Raw genomic sequence first — 23,113 nt, 5'->3', positions numbered from 1 at the left:
TAGAGTAGAATTGATCTGATGAAGTGACATTGTATCTCTGTTGTAGAGTAGAATTGATCTGATGAAGTGACATTGTATCTCTGTTGTAGAGTAGAATTCATCTGATGAAGTGACATTGTATCTCTGTTGTAGAGTAGAATTCATCTGATTTAGTGACATTGTATTTCTGTTGTAGAGAAGTCCAATTTTCTTACCCAGAATCTGTACACTTGCTGTGACAATGGATTGTTAGTTATTAACAGATCACACAAGAGATATGAATTACATCAGATGGTCATTCCCGAAGGCTGGTGCTGGCCTATTATAGCTACCTAAGTCATTATTCTGCATTATCTATATGCATGTCTTGCAAAACAGCACACTCAGTCTCAGCTATCTTCAATCTGCTTACTGTGCTTGAAAATTGTTGCAATTTTTTGATATAAAAATGCCATGGGGCACATAAAATTCATTTTTGAAATTTTGAACGAGTATTTAACACTCTGCATGAACAACAAATGGGGTTAAACATACAGTGTATGGTGAGAGTCTTTTAGCAACAGCATCTGTTGGTAACACTAAGACAGAGACTGTCATTCCAGAATCTCCACTATACTTTGTAGTGTGTAGTAATTAGACACATGAATGACAGATATGAACTTTTAACAGACAAACCCAGCAATTAGACAGCGCGTTGATACCTCTGTTATTGCATACTAAGAGCAAGGTATTTGTAAGGTGTACTTTTACGTTGAAGGAGAATTTTGTACCTTTATACTGGATGATAGAGTTAACTCGTTAACCTGTTTGTACTTCTACTGAGAAACTTGTGCACTTGTACACACAGTAATCTGGATGTTGTAGCAAAAAAAAAAAGAGCCAGCATCATTCACGATGTATATATGCTGTAACCAAAAAACATTATCAATGGTAACCGCTGGTGTTTACCTTGTACACAGATGCTGGAGGGATGATACTCATCAACAAACGTATTTCCCACAAGTGCTTGTCAGCAGTAAAGTCTCACCAAACACTGACTCAAGTGCCTACAATACTGTTCTGAGGAGGCCAATCTTAAAATTTCAAACGTTAATAAAAGAGAGACTGCAATACAATTGGACTCCTTTAGATAAAAAATTAGTTTCGACACTGAAACTCCATGGGGCTCTTTCATACCAATTAAAGTTTCAACACAAGAACACAAAGAGGTTCCTGTTTTTCAGATTGATATAGACATGAAGTTACTTTCTTCGAAAATGACAGTTGCCACACTTCAGAAAAGAGACTTTTAAACTAGAATTACACAGAAGTTGAAAGGTCAATTATACAGTCAACAATGTGAATGGTGTAGTGGTCATGCTTAAATTCTGATCCAATTTAAAATATAAAACAGGAAATTGGAAACATCAGGTTTTACAGCAAGCTTCATAAAAAAAATATTCACTCTGGTTATGATAACCACACATAAACAACTTCAACACCAAAATCCAAAATGGCCACAAACAGCCCTAACTTTAAATCTAGATTAACTTCAAATTTGAGCAAGTTCATATTAACAAAATTATCTGGAAAGTAACTACAGTTGTTCCTCACAAAATCAAGGCAAAGCAAAGTAATTCAATACTGTATATGTGCTTAGTTAAGCTATAACCTTGTAATTCAATACTATATATGTGCTTATTTAAGCTATAACCCTGTAATTCAATACTGTATATGTGCTTATTTAAGCTATAACCCTGTAATTCAATACTGTATCTGTGCTTATTTAAGTTGTAACCCTGTAATTCAATACTGTATCTGTGCTTATTTAAGTTGTAACCCTGTAATTCAATACTGTATATGTGCTAATTTAAGTTGTAACCCTGTAATTCAATACTGTATCTGTGCTTATTTAAGTTGTAACCCTGTAATTCAATACTGTATCTGTGCTTATTTAAGTTGTAACCCTGTAATTCAATACTGTATATGTGCTAATTTAAGCTGTAACCCTGTAATTCAATACTGTATCTGTGCTTATTTAAGTTGTAACCCTGTAATTCAATACTGTATATGTGCTAATTTAAGCTGTAACCCTGAAATTCAATGCCGTATATGTACTTATTTAAGCTGTAACTCTGTAATTCAATACTGTATCTGTGCTTATTTAAGTTGTAACCCTGTAATTCAATACTGTAAATATACTTATTTAAGCTGTAACTCAATATTGTATCTGTGCTTATTTAAGTTGTAACCTTGCAATTCAATACTGTAAATATACTTATTTAAGCTGTAACCCTGTAATTCAATACTGTATCTGTGCTTATTTAAGTTGTAACCCTGTAATTCAATACTGTATCTGTGCTTATTTAAGCTATAACCCTGTAATTCAATACTGTATATGTGCTTATTTAAGCTGTAACCCTGAAATTCAATACTGTGTCTGTGCTTATTTAAGTTGTAACCCTGTAATTCAATACTGTATCTGTGCTTATTTAAGTTGTAACCCTGTAATTCAATACTGTAAATATACTTATTTAAGCTATAACCCTGTAATTCTATACTGTATATGTGCTTATTTAAGCTGTAACCCTGTAATTCAATATTGTATCTGTGCTTATTTAAGTTGTAACCTTGTAATTCAATACTGTAAATATACTTATTTAAGTTGTAACCCTGTAATTCAATATTGTATATGTGCTTATTTAAGCTGTAACTCTGTAATTCAATACTGTATCTGTGCTTATTTAAGCTGTAACCCTGTAATTCAATATTGTATGTGTGCTTATTTAAGCAGTAATCTAATTTTAGCACTTAAATGTGAATGTGATAATTGTTTCTATATTCTGTTGATATTGTAACCATGCACTTATTTGCCATGAAGTGATTATGCATTAAATTTGATGGTGCCAAATTTAGTACATATATGGTCTAGTCACTACAGATCTAAAATATAACATATAAAATGAATGAGTATCTGTCAGCATTGAGACAAGTTTGTCACGTACCTGTGATTTCTTCTCTCCTTTCCTCTTCACACGATTGCTTTTCTCTTTGTCCCGTTCCTTGTTCTGTGAGTTACACAGGTCTTTCTTGTCATTGGACTTGAGGTTCATCGAGTTCTTCACAGCATTCTGAAACAAATACAAGATACAAATCCTTACTAAGTGTTTATCAATAGTTCACCCATTAAGATCTACTCACAAGTTAAATAAAATTCTGAACCAGATGACCATCAACATTCTGCACTGGAACAGGAATTCCTAATTATATACTTCAAACAAAACTTGTTGTCATCGTTAATTTAATGTAATAGAGAAGTCACACAAAAAGACACATTCTAATGTAACTTGTAACATGGAAGGCCAGACTCTTAAGTAAAGAAATCCAATATCGACATTTTATTCTAACGTAATGCAAAAGCAACAAGGAAAAATGTTATCCATTATAAAAAGGAACTTTGGAACATGTCAGCATCAAAGGAAATCAGCATGAAAATTGTTTTATTTAAATGTGGTAGGAAACACAATTTTGCTTCAGTAATTGACTCCGGCTTCTGTCTTCACAATAACACAATAGCTATTCCATATTGATTTCATATCCACACCTCCACATTTATGTGACTTTATCAGACTGCTGCGATATAAACACAGCCCTAGAGACAGAATACAGATTGAAAGTCATTACTATAGGGAAAACAGTGTCATCAAATGGTTCAAACCAGCAGCACAACCATTTTTTATAAACAGGAATTGATTGAATCTTTTTCATTTGAATCATTACGAGGTCACTTGCCCAAACCAGACCTTCCAGTTAAGTATTAGAAGGACAATTTGCTACAGAAAAACTGAAAGGTCAAAGGGTAATTGTGTCTCTTAAATTGATTTTAGAAGTTAATACTGCAGCAAAACGAAGTTAGGTTAGAACTCTTAAAGACATGTGCCCACTTACTGGGCTCAAGAGCACATGGTGAAAAATGGCCATCTGTGCTACAAATCTCTGGTTTTATTGAGCATTGTGTGGCTTCCTCCTGCACTTCATTACAATTCATGGTGGCTTCTCGCATATTACAACCGCCTGATTTGTTTAGAATGTTGGTAATACCAAACTAAATCTCCAACATAACAATGACGAGGAAATAACCGAGAAATATCGGCCATGGATATCAAGTTTTTAAAGATCTGCTGGTATGGCACACCCGCATATTTCCAGGTTTTTCCCAAATAGTGAAATATCTTTATTAGATTATATCGGAGTTATACAAGACTTATCCTACAAGTAAACTTATCTTGGTCATAGATTGTACAGTACTAAGGCTAGCTGTAGAAATACCCCAGTCACAGATTTCCACCAGTTGCACATGACGTACCCTGATTACAAACTTATCTAATTACTGGATAGACATCCTAGATTTCAGACAACCTACCCTAGATATCAAACTTTCGATAGATAGTAATTGTCTTGTTGCCTTTTCTTAGTTGTACAAAACTCAGTCACAGCACCCTGGTCATAAAAAACTTAACCCAGATGTACAAAACTCAGTCACAGCACCCTGGTCATAAAAAACTTAACCCAGATGTACAAAACTCAGTCACAGCACCCTGGTCAGAAAAAACTTAACCCAGATGTACAAAACTCAGTCACAGCACCCTGGTCAGAAAAAACTTAACCCAGATGTACAAAACTCAGTCACAGCACCCTGGTCATAAAAAACTTAACCCAGTTGTACAAGACTTCATCTGTAAATTATTGACATCTGTCTGTACTGGTCACAGTCACCAACAACACATCTTCAATGTCATGCATCTTCTACTGTTATATTCAGAGTGCATGGTCAAGCCTATGTAGAAATACATACGGGTAACCTTGAGCCCTAATTGGTTTGCTGATCCTATCAAACTGAAGGATAAAATGCCAATTGACTACAGATCAACAACAGGTTTCAGGACAACAATGACCAATCCCTGGACTACAACCAGTGTGATTTTAATGGGGACAGACTGGTACTACACAGCCAGCAACCACTACAGCCAATGTGTTGTGATACTACACGACCACAAAACTTTCAGATTAATGCCTGCTTTGTATACATCTGCTGGTCACCAGTGCCTAATAATGCTGATGTTTTATGTGACCGTTACGCCTCCCCAGCAGCTGTCCCACATTGACCGGCTAGTCAGGGTCACTTCAGTGAAGTAAAAGGGGCAGATGCCCTCAAATCAAATTACTACTGATCAATGTCTCTACTGAAATATAAATATGAATTGTGTAAAACAGGGCTATTGACAGTGATAAAATCGTTTGGTATTTGTTAGAATTCCACTGGATTATGTAAAAAAAAAAGTGAAACTTCAAATTTCACATGTAAATCCCCAAATTAAGGAATGACCATTTTCAGCTGGTATTCTGAAACAACATCTCCGAACTATGTTACATTACTAAACAATAGGCACACTTCTCATGTTAACAACCTCACATTTACCTATACATCATCATATATTGATGACTAGTTAGCAAAAGCTGTAACATTTAATTAGATGAAAATATTACACATTAAAACCAAATATTATCTATGACAAAGTTAACATGTGATCATCTGCTACAAGAGACTTTCTGAATTTATAGGATATGTACAATGGTACATGTGTCATTCTATGTGTCATTGTCAGTAAATTCATCACTTCTCTACATTTATAACATAACTTTTGTATACATAATAGAGTTAGATTTGTTGACAACCTGAGTTGATATTTTGTTAAGTGCTGTTGTTAATATGTCATATATCAACACATTCCTGTATACTTGGAAAATTTCATATTTCTGATGTTTTTGTACCAAGATAATTTCATTACGATGTATTTTGAATATGATTTGATGCATTTTACAATTTGAAAATGCTCTTTGTGATATTATATATTTTGAATGAAGATATGGTATTTATAATTTGAGAGTTTGTATCATTATATGTAATAAATTTATATTCAGGGATCTGATGAGAGGTGAAAGATTGGAGGTGGTTATAGCAACTCTTCATACAATAAAATAATTACAGATTCTATAATGTTATCATCACCTATCCTAAACCTGCTTGCCTACGCATGTACTTATGTCTAATCGTGTTTTAGGTTTACCTACGTATGTGTCTATGTCTGATTGTGTTTTAGGTGTGTCTACATATGTACCTATGTCTGATAGTGTTTTAGGTGTGTCTACGTATGTGTCTATGTCTGTAGTGTTTTAGGTGTGTCTACGTATGTACCTATATCTGACAGTGTTTTAGGTGTGTCTACGTATGTACCTATATCTGACAGTGTTTTAGGTGTGTCTATGTATGTGTCTATGTATGATAGTGTTTTAGGTGTGTCTATGTATGTGTCTATGTCTAATAGTGTTTTAGGTGTGTCTACGTATGTACATATGTCTGATAGTGTTTTAGGTGTGTCTACGTATGTGTCTATGTGTGATAGTGTTTTAGGTGTACCTACATATGTACTTATGTCTGATAGTGTTTTAGGTGTGTCTACGTATGTACCTATGTCTGATAGTGTTTTAGGTGTGTCTACGTATGTGTCTATGTCTGATAGTGTCAGTTAATGTCACTGTCAATTACAACAAACGAATGTTTGTTATCAAATAATCTTCATAATTACAATCCTGTATCCCTGATCTTATTGTGTTGATAGCTTTACATACTAAACTTAAAATTAATTCATGGCATATTTATCTAACTCTGTCCTCATGGTATGCTAAATATAGGACAATAAGCCCAGGGGACAAACACATTGTCTCTAACTCTGTCCTCATGGTATGCTAAATATAGGACAATAAGCCCAGGGGTCAACACATTGTCTCTAACTCTGTCCTCATAGTAGGCTAAATATAGGACAATAAGCCCAGGGGGCAAACACATTGTCTCTAACTCTGTCCTCATGGTAGGCTAAATATAGGACAATAAGCCCAGGGGACAAACACATTGTCTATAAGTCTGTCCTCATGGTAGGCTAAATATAGGACAGTAAGCCCAGGGGGCAAACACATTGTCTCTAACTCTGTCCTCATAGTAGGCTAAATATAGGACAATAAGCCCAGGGGACAAACACATTGTCTATAAGTCTGTCCTCATGGTAGGCTAAATATAGGACAATAATCCCAGGGGGCAAACACATTGGCTCTAACTCTGTCCTCATGGTAGGCTAAATATGGGACAACAAGCCCAGGGGTCAACACATTGTCTCTAACTCTGTCCCCATAGTAGGCTAAATATGGGACAATAAGCCCAGGGGTCAACACATTGTGTCTAACTCTGTCCTCATAGTAGGCTAAATATAGGACAATAAGCCCAGGGGGCAAACACATTGTCTCTAACTCTGTCCTCATAGTAGGCTAAATATGGGACAATGAGCCCAGGGGTCAACACATTGTCTCTAACTCTGTCCTCATGGTAGGCTAAATATAGGACAATAAGCCCAGGGGTCAACACATTGTCTATAAGTCTGTCCTCATGGTAGGCTAAATATAGGACAATAATCCCAGGGGGCAAACACATTGCCTGCAACTCCAGCCTTGTGGTAGACTAAACACATTGCCTACAACTCCAGCCTTGTGGTAGACTAAACACATTGCCTACAACTCCAGCCTTGTGGAAGACTAAATACAAGACAATAAGCCCATGGGGCAACTCATAACCTCTAACTCCAGTCTTGTGGTGGACTTAACACAGGACAAAGAAACCAACAGCAACATATATGGGTGGACTTATCACAAAGAGTAACTGCCAAATTTGGTTTAGTGTTGGGGATCTGTATAATTCACCATTAGTGCCCTTGTTGTGTACATGGTTAGTAAGCTAACAATACTTTGGTGGGCTGTGATAGTTATCTGTATAATTCACTATTAGTGCCCTTGTTGTGTACATGGTTAGTAAGCTAAGAATACTTTGGTGGGCTGTGATAGTTATCTGTATAATTCACCATTAGTGCCCTTGTTGTGTACATGGTTAGTAAGCTAACAATACTTTGGTGGGCTGTGATAGTTATCTGTATAATTCACCATTAGTGACCTTGTTGTGTACATGGTTAGTAAGCTAACAACACTTTGGTGGGCTGTGATAGTTATCTGTATAATTCACCATTAGTGCCCAAGTCATGTACAAGGTTGTTACATGCAATACAAGTTCATTATCAAACCAACAATCCTAATTGAATGATTTATACTGCAACAAGCGAAATGCAATTATTTTGAAATAACACTACACTTCACAACGTTATATTAGAGTGTAATCACCAGTAATCAAATCAAAATTTCATTATACAACACTCAATAATTTTACTGTTTAAGTCTGACTTTTTTAAACCTGGATAGAAAATGAAAAAGAATATTCGTTGCTACAGGGGTGGTTCCTTGGATAAACTTAGAAAGGTAGTCAAGACTTCCTTATTTTTTTCCCAACTGTTATCAAGAATTATATCTCAGTTGATAGCTAACAGTAATTTTTTTAAGAACCCCCGAGAGATTTGATATCATAAAGTAAAAAATAAACTTATATACTACAGTATTTAAGATACCATCATCTACTGCAGTAAGGAGAATATTACAAACTGGTACTACATAATATTTACATGATATGCTATCAGGCATTATGTACCCTCCAGCAACCCAAGGGGAAACACTTTTCATCTTCCTTAAGTCAGGGAGTTATTAACATACAATTTGAATTGATATATAATTTAACTAGACTATATATAGGTGGGCTTATTACCAGGCATTGACTTATTACTGATATATGGATGGTAGATTCTAGCTAATTTATCTCTTATCTCGGCTGTTTCACACATGTGATGGGTATTATTATGCTGTTTGATGTTTGATAAAGTTATTATCATGTTGCATTCCCATTAAATGCCATGATGTCTAACATGTTTTGACTTGTACAAATATTAATTCATAAAAAAGCAATAAATCTGCTAAAATTTAAAACTTAATCCCGACATGTTGAATGATTAAACACAACCACACAATTTTTTTTCGAGTTCTTTACTTATCATATACATGTAACTCAACTTTACCCTGAAACAAAATACCAACTCAACTCAATATTATTCACTAGCATTACACTTCTTTAGCACACATCTCTTGCACTATAAATACACTTCTCTTGCAATATAAATACACTTCTCTTGCAGCATAAATGCACTTCTCTAGCAATATAAACAACCTTCTCTAGCACTATAAATGCACTTCTCTTGCACTATAAATACACTTCTCTTGCACTACAAATACACTTCTCTAGCACTATAAACATAAGCAATCATTTATTTATTTATCACTTGAGACATCACTAAAAGCCAATCAACTTGATAACACTAAATCAGACAGATTTTTAAAGAGTATGTTTGTCCTTCAGATGTGTGTCCTGAAGCTTACACTTCAATTTTCATATAAGACAGCCTGGATATTACAAGGCTGAACATGTACTTAATGGTTGATTGAGCTTCATTTTGTTTACAAACAACATCATTAACCTGCAGCCAAACATACGTATGTTATAATAGAACTCTAGAGCTTACAAAGAAACGATCTACTTTCCATAAGCATTTATCTTCCAACACATCGAACCTGTAGAGAGCATAATCAAAGGTTACAAAACACAAGTCATAACCTCGGCCATGTTGGAGTGAAAATCTCAGGGGATCCATATAAGTCTATTTATGTTTCAAATTAAATAATTTCATTTGTTTTAATTTGGTATTAAAATTAAAACTTAAGATATACTGAAATCATTTCAACTATGTAAAATCAATTAATTTCATGTAGTGCTGTCAAAATGGGAGAAATTGTTACTCTCAATTGTAAATATTACTTTTAACATTCTTAAAATCTGACACGAAAAATGATCTTTAATTGGACTGAAACAGAAAAGAGGTTCATTTGAGTGGAGAAATAACACATGGCTCGTAAATCTCGTGTGAAGATGGAATCTTATCCCAATTCTGAGTACATAGTCCAGAAGGCTAGTAGACACTATGGATGTGTTACTGTTTATAATTTGGTGGTGATAGAGCCTTTCCTTGTCTCCACTAATAGGACTGGCGGTGAAGTCAGATTTGCCAAGTGCCAAGATTAGTAGGTAGGTTGTAAACTGAAGTCTGCGGAGAGAGACCAAACAACCTCTCAACAATCCCCCCAGTCCCACTGAATACCTGTACAACAGACCAAACACCTCACTTTATTTTCCACCTCTGACAACTGTGATCTACCCTACAGATTTAAACCATCTCCAGCCTGACAGATAAGGAAAATATTTAACATACAGTCTGACAAAATTGGAAATATACAAGGACAAAATATCTGTACAGTAAGCTATACAGGAATCACACATATGTGTGATACCTACAAATTATACTGTGTGAAACCTACAAATTATACTGTGTAATACCAACAAATTGTACTGTGTGATACCTACAAATTATACTGTGAAACCTACAAATTATACTGTGTAATACCAACAAATTGTACTGTGTGATACTTACAAATTATACTGTGTGATAACTACAAATCATATTGTGTGATAACTACAAATTGTACTGTGTAATACCAACAAATTGTACTGTGTGATAACTACAAATTATACTGTGTGATAACTACAAATTATACTGTGTGATAACTACAAATTGTACTGTGTGATACCTACAAATTGTACTGTGATAACTACAAATTATTCTGTGTGAAACCTACAAATTATACTGTGTGATACCTACAAATTATACTGTGTGATAACTACAAATTATACTGTGTGATAACTACAAATTATACTGTGTGATACCTGCAAATTGTACTGTGTGAAACCTACAAATTATACTGTGTGAAACCTACAAATTATACTGTGTGATACCCACAAATTGTACTGTGTGATAACTACAAATTATACTGTGTGATACCTGCAAATTGTACTGTGTGAAACCTACAAATTATACTGTGTGAAACCTACAAATTATACTGTGTGATACCCACAAATTGTACTGTGTGATATATATCATTCTACTTGTTGATTATTAATCCAATCTTTAACTAATTGTATTTCATTATTGATGTGAAACAACCTTATTCCAATGATATTCCTTTTGTTAAAACAATGTTGCAATGAATCAAAGACTTTCCTAATAGTTATTGATGTTTTCTTGTATCACTGGGCTTGTTTTTGTTCCTGCGACCTTCTGATGTATTGATCAATAATTCCATACAGTGTATTGATACTTTGGACTCAATGACCTTTCATAAATGACCTTGCAATTACAAGTAGTCATAGGACCAATTGACCTTTTACCTTGACCTTTGTTTGAATCTGACCTTTTATCTGATCAATTATCTAATTAATATCTATAAGAAGAACAATTTGGGGTCAAGGTTCAATTCTGCACCAACGAACTTTGATTCAATCAATGACCTTACAAACATCTTTCATTGGACTAGGTAATCTTTTATTTGACTCCTTAAGCTGTCAAAGGATTAATGACCTTATTTCAAAGCAATAAAATTTCTGCAGCCAAGTCTAAATTTGGAACCAATCATGATGCATTACACAACAGATTCTAACAGAAGTTTCAGCCAAGTTTATTTTTTTTATCAGGTTGTACCTTAGTCCACCTATGACAGACTTCAGTTTTGGACCTTTCAACCTTTAAGTCCTATCCCCCAAATTTAGGGCCTTCAGTATGTATGGGACTAGCTTATGGGACTATTAGCACTGTACATGTACACCCCAGGTTATAGGATGTTTATATGTACAAATGGACTCAGCTTGTACTGAGCCTTGAAGCATTAAATCATGTGAGAGAGGATATCAATACAACACTCCTGTGTATAGGACTATCAGCAGTAATCTTCTACAAGGTAACAGACTGATCCCGGCTTCCCAAGGTAAGGCTGAGTGCTGACCTGTTAAAGGGGTGGTCTGTTTATTTGTAGGAGCAGTATGAACACTGGCCCTGGTCATAACAGTGTATTGATTAGTACTGTCTCAATCAGACATACATATACATCACTACCAGGGCCACACATAGGTTATCATTACAACAGAGGGGGAGAGGTGAAAATCAATGCCTGCCTTGATAGTGTTAATTGTGGAATATTTCATCTGTGCAAGGCTGTGTTTATCAGTGTGTATATATTATGGAAATTGTATGGAAATTTAAAGCATCCTCAGAACTCCATTCCATCTATAATGAAACTAGAGCACTATCTATGTTTTGCAATTTATGGTTATGAAATAATATCTTTTTATCCCCTTTACACAATTAATCCAATTGTTACATTATTATTAACATATTAAATGAATATTTGTCCCATTTCTGACAGACATTTATTGTACAACTGATATGTCTATACAAATGGACCTGATTCATCTTCTTTTTCTTTTATTTCTGTTTTTTTTTCAAATTGCATATTGAAAGATAAGATATTTCCTGTAGTCTCTTTACTTGAGAATGAGTATAAACAGTCCAGATTTTTTAAGACCCTTGACACAATATTAAGGCACCATACTTAGAATCATTGACAAAACAACACATTCATAACATAGCTGTTCCTTAATACTATCAAAACCATTATAGCTGGCATGTCAAGCATACTACTGAAACTGATCATTATCTAATCTGATTCCTCAAAATGTTTTGCAATTATTCACAACGTAATTATGAGCCATGATCAATCTAATCTTTCTACATCCCCCTCCCCCTTTTCTTTTTATACATTAATCCCTTATATTAAACAACGTACAAATTACATAATCAAAAAGCGAAGTAATAAACCTGAAAAAAAAAAAATTTGTTCTCCTTTATTCACTTTTATTTTTTATATTGCAAGTGGGAAATACGAATACAATTCTCCTGTAATAAATAAGAATATTTCTGTTGACTTTACTCATATAAAACACATTAATCATAAAGATATCTTTCACTGCATATCAAACCAACTTAAGTATATTTAAAGCTATACCAGACAGATGAATTATAAAAAGGTATGTTTCAGCAGTGTCAGGTTCATGGTGTGCCTAACATGACTGAGACCTGAATTTTGTAGTCACTGCCATCACAACATGTGCACACATACAAACATCTTTATTACAGAAACAAAAATAGCACTGATCTGTTTTCTGTAGAAGAGACAAGAAAGCCTTCAGTTCTCTACTCCTCCATGTTAATGAGGTCTGGTTTATAAGTAGTTTTTTTCCTTCTCTGAATTAAATATTGAATCATACAAGACATCTGTGACATAATAACAGCACTAATCAAATCTCTTTTCCATAAAAATTTAAATGTGAAAAAAATTCAAACAAGGTTTAGAAATGATGCATTATTTTTTTTCTTTCAATTACACTCTTGGTGGAACAAACTACACAGTTAATTTAATTTGGTTATCTTTTGTTGTTAGTACTATTCAATGAATTGAAAACTCAACAAAGAATTAAATTGCCAGACATTGCCGTGGTCGGAGTTTTGTTGATTTCACTTATATCAACTTTCTCCTTTTAGTACAAAACTCCTCTGATAACAGGTAATCTGGATTTTTCATCAAGGTGTTACCTGATATCCCTATATTTCCTGTCATTGTGTAAACTTTTCCACCATTTTTACAATCTTTTTTTATTTTCAATTTAATATGATAAGCAAATACTACGAACTGAATACCATTAAAGTCACTTTTAGAAAAGAAGACGTATAACATTAAACTTGCCCCTTAAACTTAATGCATGTCATAATATAATCTGATTAATACTTAAGTATAGGAGTACAAAACTAACAATTAAATTCTGTATCTGTAGTGTTATACAGGGATCCTGTATCTGTAGTGTTATACAGATATCCTGTATCTGTAGTGTTATACAGGGATCCTCTATCTGTAGTGTTATACAGATATCCTGTATCTGTAGTGTTATACAGGGATCCTGTATCTGTAGTGTTATACAGGGATCCTGTATCTGTAGTGTTATACAGGGATCCTGTATCTGTAGTGTTATTCAGATATCCTGTATCTGTAGTATCCTGTATCTGTAGTGTTATACAGGGATCCTGTATCTGTAGTGCTATACAGATATCCTGTATCTGTAATATCCTGTATCTGTAGTGTTATACAGGGATCCTGTATCTGTAGTGTTATACAGGGATCCTGTATCTGTAGTGTTATACAGGGATCCTGTATCTGTAGTGTTATACAGAGATCCTGTATCTGTAGTATCCTGTATCTGTAGTGTTATACAGGGATCCTGTATCTGTAGTGTTATACAGGGATCCTGTATCTGTAGTGTTATACAGGGATCCTGTATCTGTAGTGTTATACAGGGATCCTGTATCTGTAGTGTTATTCAGATATCCTGTATCTGTAGTATCCTGTATCTGTAGTGCTATACAGATATCCTGTATCTGTAATATCCTGTATCTGTAGTGTTATACAGGGATCCTGTATCTGTAGTGTTATACAGAGATCCTGTATCTGTAGTGTTATACAGATATCCTGTATCTGTAGTATCCTGTATCTGAAGTGTTATACAGGGATCCTGTATCTGTAGTGTTATACAGGGATCCTGTATCTGTAGTGTTATACAGAGATCCTGTATCTGTAGTATCCTGTATCTGTAGTGTTATACAAGGATCCTGTATCTGTAGTGTTATACAGGGATCCTGTATCTGAAGTGTTATACAGGGATCCTGTATCTGTAGTGTTATACAGGGATCATGTATCTGAAGTGTTATACAGGGATCCTGTATCTGTAGTATCCTGTATCTGTAGTGTTATACAGGGATCCTGTAGTGTTATACAGATATCCTGTATCTGTAGTGTTATACATATATCCTGTATCTGTAGTGTTATACAGGGATCCTGTATCTGTAGTGTTATACAGGGATCCTGTATCTGTAGTGTTATACAGGGATCCTGTAGTGTTATACAGATATCCTGTATCTGTAGTGTTATACAGGGATCCTGTATCTGTAGTGTTATACAGATATCCTGTATCTGTAGTGTTATACATATATCCTGTATCTGTAGTGTTATACAGGGATCCTGTATCTGTAGTGTTATACAGGGATCTTGTATCTGTAGTGTTATACAGGGATCCTGTATCTGTAGTATTATTCAGATATCCTGTATCTGTAGTATCCTGTATCTGTAGTGTTATACAGGGATCCTGTATCTGTAGTGTTATTCAGATATCCTGTATCTGTAGTATCCTGTATCTGTAGTGTTATACAGGGATCTTGTATCTGTAGTGTTATACATATATCCTGTATCTGAAGTGTTATACAGGGATCCTGTATCTGTAGTGTTATACAGGGATCCTGTATCTGAAGTGTTATACAGGGATCCTGTAGTGTTATACAGATATCCTGTATCTGTATATATCCTGTATCTGTAGTGTTATACAGGGATCCTGTATCTGTAGTGTTATACAGGGATCCTGTATCTGTAGTGTTATACAGGGATCCTCTATCTGTAGTGTTATACAGATATCCTGTATCTGTAGTGTTATACAGGGATCCTGTATCTGTAGTGTTATACAGATATCCTGTATCTGTAGTGTTATACATATATCCTGTATCTGTAGTGTTATACAGGGATCCTGTATCTGTAGTGTTATACAGATATCCTGTATCTGTGTATCTGTAGTGTTATACAGGGATCCTGTATCTGTAGTGCTATACAGATATCCTGTATCTGTAGTATCCTGTATCTGTAGTGTTATACAGGGATCCTGTATCTGAAGTGTTATACAGGGATCCTGTATCTGTAGTGTTATACATATATCCTGTATCTGTAGTGTTATACAGAGATCCTGTATCTGTAGTATCTGTAGTGTTATACATATATCCTGTATCTGTAGTGTTATACAGGGATAATGTATCTGAAGAGTTATACAGGGATCCTGTATCTGTAGTATCCTGTATCTGTAGTGTTATACAGGGATCCTGTATCTGTAGTGTTATACAGGGATCCTGTATCTGTAGTGTTATACAGGGATCCTGTATCTGTAGTGTTATACAGATATCCTGTATCTGTAGTGTTATACAGGGATCCTGTATCTGTAGTGTTATACAGGGATCCTGTATCTGTAGTGCTATACAGATATCCTGTATCTGTAGTATCCTGTATCTGTAGTGTTATACAGGGATCCTGTATCTGTAGTGTTATACAGATATCCTGTATCTGTAGTATCCTGTATCTGTAGTGTTATACAGGGATCCTGTATCTGTAGTGTTATACAGATATCCTGTATCTGTAGTATCCTGTATCTGTAGTGTTATACAGGGATCCTGTATCTGTAGTGTTATACAGATATCCTGTATCTGTAGTATCCTGTATCTGTAGTGTTATACAGGGATCCTGTATCTGTAGTGTTATACAGAGATCCTGTATCTGTAGTATCCTGTATCTGTAGTGTTATACAGGGATCCTGTATCTGTAGTGTTATACATATATCCTGTATCTGTAGTGTTATACAGGGATCCTGTATCTGAAGTGTTATACAGGGATCCTGTATCTGTAGTATCCTGTATCTGTAGTGTTATACAGGGATCCTGTATCTGTAGTGTTATACAGGGATCCTGTATCTGAAGTGTTATACAGGGATCCTGTATCTGTAGTGTTATACAGGGATCCTGTATCTGTAGTGTTATACAGGGATCCTGTAGTGTTATACAGATATCCTGTATCTGTAATGTTATACAGGGATCATGTATCTGAAGTGTTATACAGGGATCCTGTATCTGTAGTGTTATACAGGGATCCTGTATCTGTAGTGTTATACATATATCCTGTATCTGTAGTGTTATACATATATCCTGTATCTGTAGTGTTGTACAGGGATCCTGTAGTGTTATACAGGGATCCTGTATCTGAAGTGTTATACAGGGATCCTGTATCTGTAGTGTTATACAGAGATCCTGTATCTGTAGTGTTATACAGATATCCTGTATCTGTAGTATCCTGTATCTGTAGTGTTATACAGGGATCCTGTATCTGAAGTGTTATACAGAGATCCTGTATCTGTAGTGTTATACAGGGATCCTGTATCTGTAGTGTTATACAGGGATCCTGTAGTGTTATACAGATATCCTGTATCTGTAGTGTTATACAGGGATCCTGTATCTGTAGTGTTATACAGGGATCCTATAGTGTTATACAGATATCCTGTATCTGTAGTGTTATACATATATCCTGTATCTGTAGTGTTATACAGATATCCTGTATCTGTAGTGTTATACAGAGATCCTGTATCTCAAGTGTTACATATGGATCCTGTATCTGTTGTGTTATACAGAGATCCTGTATCTGTAGTGTTATACATGGATCCTGTATCTGTAGTGTTTTACAGGGATCCTGCATCTGTATTGTTATACAGGGATCCTGTATCTGTAGTGTTATTCAGGGATCCTGTAGTGTTATACAGGGATTCTGTATCTGTATTGTTATACAGGGATCCTGTATCTGTAGTGTTATACAGGGATCCTGTATTTGTAGTGTTATTCAGGGATCCTGTAGTGTTATACAGGGATCCTGTATCTGTAGTGTTATACAGGGATCCTGTATCTTTAGTCTTTTACAGGAATCCTGTTTCCTTCCCAATATAAATTTGACTGGAGGGTATCAGTAGAGATCATGTTAAACTCTATAATTCTTTCCTCTATCATTCTATCTCCTGATAACGTTTTTCTATCCAATCACAAATCATAAAGTGCTGTTCTCTCGGATACATTATCCATCTGACAGGTAAAAATAACACAGGTGTTGTGATATCATTTAGGATATGCAATGATCATGTTTAAAAGGACATGCACTGTGTGATACACAATGCCGAGGACATGTATTAAACATGATGAAAATTGATAAAAATCTGTCAACTATGGCGATTCAAGGAAAACATTATCATTGTCACAATAGATATCAATCGCAAATCAGATTTAAAATCCACCAGTGGGCCGATCATCAGCACAAAAGTGTCCGTCAATACAGATACAGTGACAGCAGGTAATCAACAACACTCATTTACTGCCATGGCAACAGAAATAGTGAAAGTAAAAAAAAAAAAAATAATCCCATCTGTTATAAAATTAGTTTTTTCATTGATTTCTACCAGATCTAGTCTGGCTGGTCCTTATCTACACTGATATCTACTGTAGGTCCTTTATCACACCTGTGTAACATTTAACATTTATAAAGATAATGCTAGAATAATGTTATTCCAATGACTCCAAAAGTAAATGTTAAAATTTAATATTATACTAATTACTTACCTCCCTAGTGAATACAGTACGTTCAGCTTTAAATAATTATTTAAACCTGATATGACAAATTTGAATCAATTTACACTTATCACCAAAGAGAGTAAGACAATGACTGATTATACTTTCAACTGAATTTCATTTACCAAGTTTTTATTCATATCAATTACATGATTTATACCAATTTTTTCCTCTAAATGAAATTTTTTTTTTAACAAAATTATATGGAGAAGTAGAAAGCACAGATTTTGGAAGAAGAATCTTTATGTAATTAAGACTCCTGAATCTTGTGAAAAACAAGTGACTATTAGCATGGATTTTTATCAATAAAGCATCTCTTCTCTAAAGCAATTGATATGGGAGGTCAAATGGCACAGTGGTAACACCCTTGTGTTTGACTAAGTAATAGGGGTTTAACACCCAGATCAGACATGAAAAGCATGTATTTATCTTACAATAATGACTTGCAAAAAAACCCCATTAATATGGAAAATATAATGCTGCTCATTAAATTCACTAACAAATGACATTTCACTTTCATAATGCATACCCTGACTTTAAGTGACAGGTAATGTGATGTCTCCTTGAATACAAGACATCCTCTTATCTTAACATCATCAGTTCTCTTGTATATTGGTGTATTGAGTAATTTTAATGTTTGTTAATAAAAGTTTATATAACTTATTTCAAAGCGGCTGTGAAATAGATCAAATTCTTGCAATCAATTAGATTAAATTCAAAGTTAATATGTACCAATGAAATTTTATCATGTATAATGAACAGTTCTGTGTGTAATTTTATCATGTGTAATGAACAGTTCTGTGTGTAATTTTATCATGTGTAATGAACAGTTTTGTGTGTAATTTTATCACATATAATGAACAGTTTTGTGTGTAATTTTATCACATGTAATGAACAGTTTTGTGTGTAATTTTATCACATGTAATGAACAGTTTTTGTGTAATTTTATCACATGTGATGAACAGCTTTGTGTGTAATTTTATCACGTGTAATGAACAGTTTTGTGTGTAATTTTATCACGTGTAATGAACAGTTCTGTGTGTAATTTTATCACGTGTAATGAACAGTTTTTTGTGTAATTTTATCACATGTAATGAACAGTTTTTGTGTAATTTTATCACGTGTAATGAACAGTTTTGTGTGTAATTTTATCACGTGTAATGAACAGTTCTGTGTGTAATTTTATCACGTGTAATGAACAGTTTTGTGTGTAATTTTATCACGTGTAATGAACAGTTTTGTGTGTAATTTTATCACGTGTAATGAACAGTTTTGTGTGTAATTTTATCACATATAATGAACAGTTTTGTGTGTAATTTTATCACATGTAATGAACAGTTTTTTGTGTAATTTTATCACATGTAATGAACAGTTTTTTGTGTAATTTTATCACATGTAATGAACAGTTTTTTGTGTAATTTTATCACATATAATGAACAGTTTTGTGTGTAATTTTATCACATGTAATGAACAGTTTTGTGTGTAATTTTATCACGTGTAATGAACAGTTTTTTGTGTAATTTTATCACATGTAATGAACAGTTTTTTGTGTAATTTTATCACATGTAATGAACAGTTTTTGTGTAATTTTATCACATGTAATTTTATCACGTGTAATGAACAGTTTTGTGTGTAATTTTATCACATTAATGAACAGTTTGTGTGTAATTTTATCACATGTAATGAACAGTTTTTTGTGTAATTTTATCACATGTAATGAACAGTTTTGTGTGTAATTTTATCACATGTAATGAACAGTTTTTTGTGTAATTTTATCACATGTAATGAACAGTTTTGTGTGTAATTTTATCACATGTGATGAACAGTTTTGTGTGTAATTTTATCACGTGTAATGAACAGCTTTGTGTGTAATTTTATCACATGTAATGAACAGTTTTGTGTGTAATTTTATCACGTGTAATGAACAGCTTTGTGTGTAATTTTATCACATGTAATGAACAGTTTTGTGTGCAATTTTATCACATATAATGAACCGTTTTGTGTGTAATTTTATCACAAGTAATGAACAGTTTTGTGTGTAATTTTATCACATGTAATGAACAGATTTTTGTGTAATTTTATCACGTGTAATGAACAGATTTGTGTGTAATTTTATCACGTGTAATGAACAGATTTGTGTGTAATTTTATCACATATAATGAACAGTTTTGTGTGTAATTTTATCACATGTAATGAACAGTTTTTTGTGTAATTTTATCACATGTGATGAACAGTTTTGTGTGTAATTTTATCACATGTAATGAACAGTTTTTTGTGTAATTTTATCACGTGTAATGAACAGTTTTTGTGTAATTTTATCACATGTGATGAACAGTTTTGTGTGTAACTTTATCACGTGTATTGAACAGTTTTGTGTGTAATTTCATCATGTGTAATGAACAGTTTTGTGTGTGATGTTTATAGGAGGAAAGATGATTTTTTTTTCGTTAATATAAGTAGGCTATACTTCTTGTTCAGATCAGAAATCACTGACTTAGATAGACAATTATTGTACTAGACGGAAACTTAATCAAACAGTCTAGAAAATGGCTGACAGACCGGACATGTGACGGTCCATCATTAAACCAATGATATCTACATCACTAGGTGGCTGTATTTATGTAATTCTGACAATATGTATAACACTGTTGGGATAACTTCACAGATATACTCGCACTTGACAAATAATTATTTGGGAGTGACATTGAGGATCTGTCGGAGACCAGCAGAGTAATGAATCGAGAACTTCCAACCTCTGGTTGCACGGCTGAATCAATTCATCTGCTGCCTTGGTCGAGTCCATTTCCTATGGGAATTCTGAGACCATCCAGAATTGAATGGAAACAACATTTCTCTGAAACTTTATCATGGTTTTCGAAACAACACTGCGAACATTTGCGGTAATCTGATTGGAGAGTGAGTGGCACCAAGATGCAAAAGAGCCCTTGGCACATATTAAATGGCAGAAATGTATTTCAGTACAACAACATGACATTTGGGACTATTTACACAGATCAACTTCCAGCCTAATACTATTTTAGCACTTTATCATTTTCTGAAGTTGACGTACAGTCTACATGCAGCACGTCACAACTAATATTGACGAGAGTTTTAGTGTGCTTAGATGTTCTAATGTCTGCTATTTCTGTACTTCCTCATTAAATGCCACGTTTGCACTGTTGCACATTCATTTCTAATTTTGTATTGTTTGTGATTTGTGTGTTTTCTGTAATACAACTCCTTTGAATATATGTCTTAATTACAGAAGTCCTTGACAAAAAGAGAATGGAATCGGTAAACAAGATCTAGAGTTTTTGCTCCTTAGAAAATTGTCCTGGCCTAAAATATAATTAATTAAACTTTATTTATGTTACAACAATTTGTGAAAAGAGTTACTCCTATTTATAATAATCACTGTTGTTGGCCTGGATGGAAGTGTACAAAAGGTATTTTGCTGTGGTTAGGTAACAGGAATACCTGGGGAAAACCAATGTGATTGGGCAGGTGAACCCCATACTTTTTCACATCCATCCTGGGAATTGAACCCAGGATGCCTAGGTGAGTTCATTACCATTGAGCCACCCGACCACTCGTGAAAAAACAATACTGGTATTGAATCTCGTTGCTGACATACCAAGATGACCTACATTTATTTTCTCATTCAATTTCCTTTACTTAGTTTTTTTGTAATCTTCTTCATCAAATTCAAGTCCTTTTTCCAGCGTATTTTCGAGGATTTAAAATATAGATACCTAAATGATATTACTAGAAAAATCCATTGTATAATCTATTGTGAAAGTATCATCCATTTTACTTAATGTTAATTGAACTTCAATGATTAAAAGGAACATACTCCTCTGTACTTTAGGTGGGTTTGTCATCAACAACATTTCTGAAATCATTTTCACAAACTTAACAATGATGACTGTAAAAACCAACATGTAAATAGAACTTAAGTGTGATGAATATTAAAGTACCTCTGTTCTGGTAAAAGCTATATAAAAATTCCTCTTATAGAGACACATTAGGGAGATAATTGTCAAGTACATAAGCTCTCCTAACAAAAAAACCTGACACCTTCATTAGAAATATTCCTCATGTTATAATAAGATCCATAAAATCTCGTTATCGACTGTTAAATTGTTGGGAATAAGGTAACATGGAGGAATTCGACATACAAACAGGCAACACATTAAACACCTTCTAAATATTTAATGAATGAACATCCCCCTGAAAAATTTTAATCTCCTCATTTCATCCAAAGACCAACGGTGAGGAGTGTAAAATTGAGCCAGTACTGTTTGTATAGACGTTTGTCTATTGTTAGATGGGACACTTTCCCCACAATCTGTACCTGATGAACCGTAAGGTGAGTTCCACCCTGTAAAATTTGACATCTATTGTTCAGCAAAGAACACTGACTGTGATTTCTAGACATTTTCCTTCTTGTGTACAAACCAAGGACTACTTCCAGGGTCTCTTTAATTTATATTCTGTGAGCCCATGAAATTAAATCTCTACAAGATAATGAGAAAAGTGAAATTAACTGCAGCTTTCTCCATCACAGGTTTCTGATATTTTTATCTATAGGAATGTATTTAAATTTCAATCTATTTCTAATCTGATATTTACAAACATGTCTTAAAAAAGCTATAGAAAGGTTGTCTTACTTCTTAAAAAGATTAAAAGAAATCAAATGATTATTGCTTTCATACAGACACAAACATCCAAAACAACACAGCTTTTGAAAATGCTCAGAAAGCAAGTATGATGAAACGTCTCCCGAACCAAGAAAACTAGAGTAAAACATGAACAAAAGAAAGATTTACACAAAGGCACCTGGAAAAAGTACAAGGTGAATACGC

The 23,113-nt window shown here is 34.1% G+C and overlaps 1 protein-coding gene across 3 annotated transcripts in view; it reads right to left on the bottom strand.

Moving 5' to 3' along the window:
* LOC132555412 (autism susceptibility gene 2 protein-like) overlaps positions 1–23,113 on the bottom strand; it is a 229,548-nt gene that overhangs the window by 136,360 nt on the left and 70,075 nt on the right. For all 3 annotated transcript variants that reach the window (XM_060219762.1, XM_060219763.1, XM_060219764.1), the window contains exon 2: positions 2,964–3,089. In XM_060219762.1, the coding sequence (XP_060075745.1) occupies positions 2,964–3,089 (126 nt within the window). The remainder of the gene's footprint in view (positions 1–2,963; positions 3,090–23,113) is intronic.

Source organism: Ylistrum balloti, unplaced genomic scaffold (assembly GCF_031769215.1).
Source record: "Ylistrum balloti isolate Yb309-2 unplaced genomic scaffold, AGI_CSIRO_Ybal_v1 Utg370484, whole genome shotgun sequence".
Lineage (NCBI taxonomy): Eukaryota > Metazoa > Mollusca > Bivalvia > Pectinida > Pectinidae > Ylistrum > Ylistrum balloti.
The sequence above is the reverse complement of the archived record's forward strand: the minus strand, read 5'-3'. Positions and strand labels throughout refer to the sequence as shown.